This window comes from Scardinius erythrophthalmus (assembly GCF_964197995.2).
Source record: "Scardinius erythrophthalmus genome assembly, chromosome: 17".
In the NCBI taxonomy this organism is placed as follows: domain Eukaryota; kingdom Metazoa; phylum Chordata; class Actinopteri; order Cypriniformes; family Leuciscidae; genus Scardinius; species Scardinius erythrophthalmus.
Window position 1 is genome coordinate 990,977 of NC_138237.1, and position 10,000 is coordinate 1,000,976.

At 33.4% G+C, this 10,000-nt stretch overlaps 1 protein-coding gene across 1 annotated transcript in view; it reads right to left on the reverse strand.

The window, feature by feature from the left end:
* The window catches only part of uhrf2 (ubiquitin like with PHD and ring finger domains 2), a 43,303-nt gene that overhangs the window by 18,474 nt on the left and 14,829 nt on the right, over nucleotides 1-10,000 (reverse strand). The window contains exons 2-4 of the mRNA XM_081391590.1: nucleotides 9,122-9,433; nucleotides 7,610-7,875; nucleotides 1,299-1,517 (exon numbers count right to left, since the gene is read on the reverse strand). Coding sequence (XP_081247716.1) covers nucleotides 1,299-1,517; nucleotides 7,610-7,875; nucleotides 9,122-9,433 — 797 coding nt within the window. The remainder of the gene's footprint in view (nucleotides 1-1,298; nucleotides 1,518-7,609; nucleotides 7,876-9,121; nucleotides 9,434-10,000) is intronic.

The window sequence follows — 10,000 nt, forward strand, 5'->3', positions numbered from 1 at the left end:
CACTTGCTTCATTACTGGATGAATCAGCATTTTTGAACAAATCTCCTGAATAAATGATTCAATGACTCACTCATAAAGACTTCACTTGCTTCATTACTGGATGAATAAGCATTTTTGAACAAATCTCTTGAATAAATGATTCAATGACTCACTCATAAAGACTTCACTTGCTTCATTACTGGATGAATCAGCATTTTTGAACAAATCTCCTGAATAAATGATTCAATGACTCACTCATATAGACTTCACTTGTTTCATTACTGCATGAATCAGTGTTTTTGAACACATCTCTTGAGTGAATGATTCAATGACTCACTCATAAAGACTTCACTTGCTTCATTACTGGATGAATCAGCATTTTTGAACAAATCTCTTGAATAAATGATTCAATGACTCACTCATAAAGACTTCACTTGCTTCATTACTGGATGAATCAGCATTTTTGAACAAATCTCCTGAATAAATGATTCAATGACTCACTCATAAAGACTTCACTTGCTTCATTACTGGATGAATCAGCATTTTTGAACAAATCTCCTGAATAAATGATTCAATGACTCACTCATATAGACTTCACTTGTTTCATTACTGCATGAATCAGTGTTTTTGAACACATCTCTTGAGTGAATGATTCAATGACTCACTCAAAGACTTCACTTCATTAAATCAATTTTCAGTAATAAAAAAGAACATCAATTGAAAAATGTATTTAACATGTAATAATTTATTTCAAATGTATCAATAATATGATCTATTTTTTAATAAAATCTGTTTTCTATTTTTTTTATTTAACATAAAAAATGGTGGTAATAATTTGAATTCAAAAACTTATTTAAAATGTATTTAATATTATTAAATTTATATATTTAAATATTAATAAATTAATATTTAAATAATTTCAAAAACCAATGACTTCACTTGATTACTGGATTAATTACTGGAAGAATCAGTGTTTTTGAACGGATCTCTTGAATGAATGATTCAATGACAGACACATGTTTTTGACAGTCGCTTGTTTCCACCTACTGGTGTAACGATGTAATTGATACAATCTTTGTTTGAGTTACTTTCTAAAGGTGATTTACTCTATTCTGATCTCTACTGTACACATCAGTGTTTACATCTGAACTATAATCTTTTACCCCAGTACTTCTGTGATAATCTGAATGATTGTAAGACAGAAATAATGTGTGTTGAAAAGACGGTTAGTGAAGCTGTTTCATGACAACACCTCTCTCTGAATCAGAACACAGATCTGAATGTTGGAATCGAGCATTGCAGTGAAAGCGAGCGCTCACCCCAGCAGGATCTTGACGTGGATCTCTTTGTTGGTGCGCGAGACGGCGTTCAGGGTCAAGATCTCGGCGTCGTACCAGAAGCCTCGCTCCTCTGGAAGCTCCAGGTTATAGTTGACCATCACCACATCTCCCACCTGGAGCTGGTCAAAGCTCAGAAGAGTTCTGGCCCGCGGACGCACGTCATCCGGGTTCATCGGCACCACGCCGTTCTCCGGGTAACTGAAACAAGACCAGCATCATCAACGAACGAATGTTTAACTAGCGACTGAACCACAGATGGCTGAGAGAAACATCATGTGCTTCACCAAAACTGAGAACTGCAATAATGACTGTTTTCAAACAGGTTTCCTGAGCACTGCCCTCTTCTGCCATTGGTCAGTCAAACGGGTAGCCCCGCCCCCAAACTCACTCCATTGGGTCAGAAGTTGACATGTTCGGGCTTGTTTTTGACAAGATAACAAGAGTCACAAGATAATGAACTGCGAATGATTTATTTAATGAAGGGTTTCCCAGACTTGGGTTAACGAAAGCTAATTAGATAATAAAAATATATATATAAAAAATGTTTTAAGTGCAAACAGTCAAAATAAAACACTTACTAAAAATAAATTATATAAATATTAAATAAAAAATAAAATAAAACAATTCAAATCAATAAAATGTAAAAAATAAAAAAATAAAAACGACTAAAATGTATTTCATATAAATTCTCAAATTAAAAGATCATATAAAAATGTAATCATATATCATAAAAATGTCAAATTAATATGAATCTATGAATAAAAACAAAACAAAATTAAAGCAGTCAAAATAAAACAAATTCAATTAAAATAATATTATAAAAACAATAATAATAAAACAAAAAATTTAAAAATCTCAAAAAGTAAAAAATAAATAAAAATAAGAAAATCTAAATAAAATACAAAAAATGTATTCATACATTTTCAAATTGAAATAAATATTTCTAAAACATAAATCAAAATAAAACTTGCTAAAAATAAATTAAATCATAAAAATGTTAAATAAAAAAATAAAATAAGAACAGTCCAAATAAAACACTTGCTAAAAATTTGTCACATCAAAATAATTTTAAAATAAAAAACTGAACTCTTGCCAAAAAAAGAAAAAAAAGAAAACCTATATTTTATTTGTAGACCTGCATGTCATGTGACCATTAACTGACATCAGAGAACCGTGAACATGTGAATGAATGATAAACTGCTGAACTATGAACTTCTGAGGGGACATTATTCGGCTGATTTGATCACCTATAATCTGCCGTACATCAGACGCCTTGATCTCTAGATCTCAACAGAAACGACAAACGGGTTATTCTGAACGTTTTCATCCCACGCCACAACACGAATCTCCTGAGGATAAACACGTCACATCAGTGGTGAAACACACGAGTACGACACGCCATTTTGAGGAGCAACGACACAAAGTGGAGTTTCAGAAAACATCTGGAAGAAACACTGTCGCTCTGACCGCATTCACGCTCCGTAACAATGGTTGAAAACACACACACACACACACACACACACACACACACACACACACACACACACACACACACACACACACACACACTCTATTAATGCTGCTCAGAAAACACCATCACATGAGAAACGACGAACAGCAGACGTGAAGATTAAGACTGGAAACAGTGTGTGTGTGTGTGTGTGTGTGTGTGTGTGTTTCTGTCTGTCCATCTGTCTGTCTGGATCCGCTCTCAATCTTCTGATGCTCGACACGCTCATGTTCTGAATATCAATATCAATATCAATATCAATATCAATATCACACACACACACACAGAAAGCAGCAGAAAAAACCTCATGTGTGTATGTGTGTGCGTTAATGTGTGTATGTGAGTGAGTGTGTTAATGTGTGTGTGTGTGTGTGTGTGTGTGTGAGAGAGTGTGTGTGTGTGTGTGTGTGTTAATGTGTGTGTGAGTGTGTTAATGTGTGTATGTGTTCGTTAATGTGTGTGTATGTGTGAGTGTTAATGTGTGTATGTGTGTGAGTGTGTGTATGTGTGTGAGTGTGTTAATGTGTGTGTGTGTGTGTTAATGTGTGTATGTGTGAGTGTGTTAATGTGTGTGTGAGTGTGTTAATGTGTGTATGTGTTCGTTAATGTGTGTGTATGTGTGAGTGTTAATGTGTGTGTTTGTGTGTGTGTTAATGTGTGTGAGTGTGTGTTAATGTGTGTGAGTGTGTTAATGTGTGTGAGTGTGTTAATGTGTGTGTGTGTGTGTTAATGAGGGCGTTTCTTCAGCTTCGGGCTCGTCTGACCCCGTGGACTCCAGAAAATAAACAGATTTCTTCAGTCTACTGATAACATTCTTCATCAGTCCTGCTCATCATCATCATCATCATCATCAGTTATTGTTTATCATGTACTGTTACTGCTTCCTGTTTACCTCATGATGATCTGATGATGATTTGATGTGTTCATCGGTGTAAAACTGACGAGTCCCGACAGTGTTTAACGTAGTGCTGGGCGGTTTACCGGTTCATACCGAATACCGGTGTTTATTTTTGTTACGATATGAATTTTTAATATACCGCAAAACCGGTGTATGTCGCTTTAATCGGAACGCGGCGCTGCGCGACACAGTCTCACCCCTCATTTACAACACACGTCTGCGGCGCATTACAGCTGCGACAAGGTTTTATTCCGTCCTCCACGTGGTGCGTCAAAATAGACCAGGCGCCTATATTTAGCGAAGCGGCGCGGAGAGCCGCTTCTGGGAAGCTTCGATCTGAAACACAAGCATTGACTAGAATGGGCACGAGACGTGTGGGGGTGAGAGTCTTTTTTTCTTGCGGCGCGCGTGTTTTTATACTGTATTAACGTATCTGAAGTGAACTGACGGTCTTAAGAAAAGTTTCTTTGTTATTACGATTGAATCTTTCTTTATCTTTCCTGATAAAGCAGTGTTTATGAGCGTTGCTGCTTTGTGTACAGCCGTTACCGGGGAAACCACTGTTTCTGCCGCTCCTAAAGCGCGTCCTGCTGGCACCTCTTTGTAAACAGCCTTGCAAACCTGTATTATTAATATTAGTGTGGATTTTTTCTATAATATTCACTCATGACAATAAAATAGGGCATTATAAGTAAATCTACTGCACTATTTCCTCTCTCACTCAGTAGAAAATGTGGTAAACACCCATCATGCTTGAGAAAAAAAAAACACACAAAAAAAACCCGGTAAAAACCGTGAAACCGGTATAATTTAGAAAAAAACCGTGATGTTGATTTTTGGTCAAACCGCCCAGCACTAGTTTAACGCTGAAGTGATGGTGTTTATCCGGCACAGGCTTCAGGCGTATCGCACGAACACACACACTTCTGCTGTCGGCACACACTAGTCATCTTCCTAACATCGCTGCTTTTCTAGGAGGACTCAAGATTCACTGTATCTGTCAATATTACATCTATTCAATTAATATCAACATCACAACGGTGCAGCGAACGCTCCTTCAATCGCCGCCTACAAATGCGTTCGTTGATCCAAAATCACACACTTCCATATGCAGATATCCATTACTTTAGTAATCGAGTATTTTACCGATTATTCCATCGATTAATCGGATACAAAATAGATCCAACAGCCTTTAAAATGACTTAAAATATAATAACAAGCAACAATAAATCCATCTCAGACTAAATTAATGTGCGATTCATTTGAGTTTAATTCGATTCATTAATTGCACTTAGGGTAATAATCGATGTAATCGCTCGATGTAATTGCTCCTTTCCTTTTAAAAGCTGATAAGTGTATTTATTCTGCGATCATAACTACGCATGATTATATGGCTGAGTTATGAGTGAGTTATGGGTGAGTTATGGGTGAGTTATGAGTGAGTTATGGGTGAGTTATGAGTGAGTTATGGCTGAGTTATGAGTGAGTTATGGCTGAGTTATGGCTGAGTTATGAGTGAGTTATCAGCATCTTCAACAAAACTAGCAAACAAATCACACCGTCCAACAAACCCAGATCTGAACACAGAACACACCGACTCATTTAAGACATCTAATGTCTAAAAACATGAATATGAATATGATTAAAAACACACAATCATATTCAGTATTCTACTAATATGATGATGGCCTAGCTTTTTCATATGTGCTTCTTGTCTTATTGTGAATGATTCATCAGCGAATGCTATTAAAAAGAAATATTCAGATATTTTGTCTGGAACTTGTGCTTGCTTTCACACATTATTAACTGAAACTACGAGTGTGAGCAGATTTATATAATTGACTGTGAATTGATTTGTTCATGGTTTGAGGTTTTTAGCATTTAAACAAACAAACAATATTATTTAAACATGATGTATTTATTTATGTTAAAAACCTTTAGATATTATACTAATAATTTTAGATATTAATATAAATAATCTTAAAAAGTTGCTGTGGGAATAAATATGTTTAAATTTAAAACAAAAAGTTAAATGCTAAAAAGACTAATCATTTTAAATATTAATATATAAAACACAACAGTTGTTGTTGGGACAAAATAAAAAAATATGATTTTAGTTTACATGTTTTTAAGTTTTTAACATTTAAACAAACAAACAGATGTTATTATTTAAACATGCTTTATTTATTTATTTAAAAAACCCAAGAAATCATTTAAAATATTAATATAGTTGTTGTGGAGACAAAAATATATGTATGATATCATTGCACATATTTTTAGTTTAGCATTTAAATAAACAAATAATATTATTTAAACATGTTTTATTTTATTTAGCATTTAAATGCTAAAAAAACTATTTTAAATATTAATTTTAATATACATTTATTGAAATATTAATATATTAAAAACAGTTGTTGTGGAGACAAAATAAAAAATGATGTCAGTTTACATTTTAAATTATCAACATTTAAATAAACAAACAAATATATTATTATTATTCAAATTAGTTTTATTCATTTATTTAAAAAAAACTAAGACTTTAGATCATTTTAAATATTTTAAAGATATGGTGTCATGTTTTTAAGTTTTTAACATTTAAATAAAAACATTTGTATATTTTTGTTAAAACCCAAAGACAAATCATTTTAAATATTAATATTAAAAAAGTAGTTGTGGGCACAAAATAAAAAATATGATGTCAGTTTACATGTTTTTAAGTTATCAACATTTAAATAAACCGACACGTTTTTGTTTTATTCCTTTTTTTTTTTAACTAAGACTTTAGATAATTTTAAATATTTAAAAAAATAAGTTGTCATGTCATGTATTTAAGTTTTTAACATTTAAATAAATAATTAAGCAATGCTATTATTAAACTTTTTTAAAATTTAAGTTAAAAACCTAAGACAAACCATTTTATGACATGATGACTATTATAAAGTATATATGACAGGTCATAAAATCACGTTTGGGCTTGTTCACAATCATGTCGACTGTATCTGGGCCACATTGTGTCTTAATATCTCAAAGCAAACAAAATTTACGGCATTTGGAACCAATTTGGTTTGATGCGCGTCTGATCTCTTAAACGCCGGCGGTTTCTTAACAAAGTCCACAGTTCTCTTCAAAGAAGACACAAGAAGTGTGTGTCTGTCGGAGACGTGTGTGTCTGTCGGAGACGGCAATACTGACAACATCTGCCGTCAGAAACACCAGCGATTTCAAACTGTGCTGAGCCCCGCCTCCACTCACTCACTCAGCTCAGAGATCCACTGGTTGACGATCACACGTTGATCTGATTGGTTACAAGGTAGTTTGTGACGTCAGAAACACCAGCGATTTCAAAGCGTGTTTTTGAGACTGTCTTTGGTTCACTGCAGTTTTAAGGAGGAAATACTCAGCAATGCTGTCGACTTATGAACTTACACATGGTTTGACTTAAAGCAGATTAAACACACCACATAGACACATAAACAACATTAAACGCTGGATTTTCACCACAGGGCAACTTTAATGAGCTTTTTTTCATGTTAATTTCAGTTTATTTCTGATTTTTAAGTAGTTTATATTTTATTTTAGCTATATTTCAAAAAACAGATATGTTATAATGTTAACGATAATAACCTTGGTTCACACTCTGAATCAGACCCAGGTGACCCGAGCACTAGTTCCTGTTACTAACCTCAACAAACACTGTTCTTGGATCAGCTTGGTTTCCCAGCATGCATTGCTTTGCTTTCGGAAGCGATACACTTACCCCATTCAGAACGCATCCCATCATGCAAATCACAGCAATACCAATCCACCGCACGGTAAGAATCCAATTAAAATCCAGACCAGAGGGGGGAAAATAAAGAGACTTCCTTCCCATGATGCACTTACTCTTCATATTTAATGTGGTACAAGACGTCCTGGCGGCTGTTTGCTGAATCTGTTTTGGAGGTTGTCGATTGGCTGTTGTCCGAGTTTAACCCTTTCTCCGGCGTGCTGGTAGAGTCGGCGTTCGCCTCTGACTCCAGTTTGCCGTTAGTGCGTTTGCTGGGTCGGCCCACCCTGTTCTGTCCTTTACTGGCAGGAGTGACTTTAGCAATGACGCCTTCGAACCAGGCGCCGATACTGACGTCTCTGCAGTCCACCAACTCGTTCACCTGAACACGACGCAAACAAGAAACAGGTACGCATCATGATTATCACACTCATGATTAACTGTCTTATCAGTCACTGTGATTTAACTGCCTATTTGCTCAAGCCACTGCCTTTATTTGTTTATCACACCTTATTTATTTGTTATTTAAGTCAGAATTGTGAGAAAAAAGTCAGAATTGTGAGATATAAACTCGCAATTGCGAGAAAAAAAGTCAGTATTGTGAGAAAAGTCAGAATAAAAAGTCAAAATTTGGGAGAAAAAGTCAGAATTGTGAGATATAAACTGAACAAAATGTGTGATTTTATTCATAAACAAATATTTCACAGGGTAGAATGAGATGAATTCTAAAAACAACAATCACCACAATAAATATTAAAACAATAATATAAAAGTTCAAATATCATTTGAAAATATTATTATTACTATTACTATTATTATTATTATATGTCATGAATGTTAGGCTATATTATACGTTATGTTAAAATTCACACTGATTTTGGTACACAACTCATCTAAATATTAAATTATATTGATCAAATTTATAATTATCATAAATGCATGTAATGTTTTGTAGCATTTTCAGTTTAATGTGTAAATTCAATTAATTCAAAGTGCAATGAATTAATGGTAAATTAAATAAAAAATAATAATATCTAAAAATATATATAAATTTAAATAATATTTTAAAATGTTATTATCAAAGTAATATTTTAGATTTAAAAAATAAACTATAATTTCAAAAGTTAGAATTCACACTTTGGTTTTGGTACACAACTCATTTCATCTTAATATGAAATATTAAAATAATCAGATGTATAATTGTCATAAATGCATATAATAATGATTCAAAGCACTCAATTGAATGTGTTAATTCAGTGCAATTAATTAATGTTAAATAAATTAAATTACTAAAAATAAAAATAATAAAACTATAATATAAAATTCCAAATAATATTTTAAAATATTATAATTCCAAATGTTAGAATTCACATTTTTGGAACCCAACTCTAAATACTAAATTATATTAAAATAATCAAATTTTTATTGTTATCATTAATGCATATACTAATAATGTTTTATAGCACTATCAATTTAATATAGTGCACTTAAATAATGACTGTAAAATGTATAAATAAAAAAAGATTTTGTCAGAAGCTGTATGTAAATGTTGTAATTGTGAGTAACGCAATGATGATCATAAATATGTTCAGTAATTATTCATCATGCTTGAGTTCTACGAGTCTTACTCGGAAGTGTCCGATCCCGGGATCGAGGAGGAACGTTCGACTGGATGTGGACGGCTCACTGTCCGACTCCGGAATGAGGGATTTGGACTCGTTTCCGTTGCTTTTGGAGACGGTTGTCGGGGAAACGGTTGTTGTGGTGGGTGTGGCTGAGGCTGGGACAGACGTGGTTGGGGGAGGAGCTATGACACAGGCCACGCCCTCCCCATTGTTGAGGGCGGGGCTTTCCGGCGGGTCAGACTGAGAGCGAATCAGAAGCTGGACGATGTCGTTCAGGCCGACGTTGTAATCAAAGAGAGTCTGACCATCTTCCATCTACAAAAAAAAAAAACATTAGTTATAAAACAAGCATTTTAACATTTTAAAACAAATCGGATCATTTATTCTCTCTATAACTGGCATAAATTACATTATTTCAGCATATATAAATATATATATATTAGTGCTGGGCAATGATTAATCGCATCTAAAATAAAAGTTTGTGTTTACATAATGTATGTGTGTGTGTACTGTGTATAATTATTTGCATACATAAATACACACATATATGTATAATATATGTATATATTTAAGAAATATTTGCATCATGTATAATGTATATATATATATTTATACAATTTATATTATATATAAATATTTTACATATAAATTAGAAATTTTTCTTAAATATATACATGCATTTGTGTGTATTTATGTATACAAAATAATTACACACACACACATATTATGTAAACACAAACTTTTATTTTGGATGCGATTAATCGTTGCCCAGAACTAATATATATACATTATATAACAACATACAAACAGGGTTACAGTCATAAAACACACATTCATTCTGTTTGTGTCTCATTGCACAGAGGCACACAATCACACGAACAC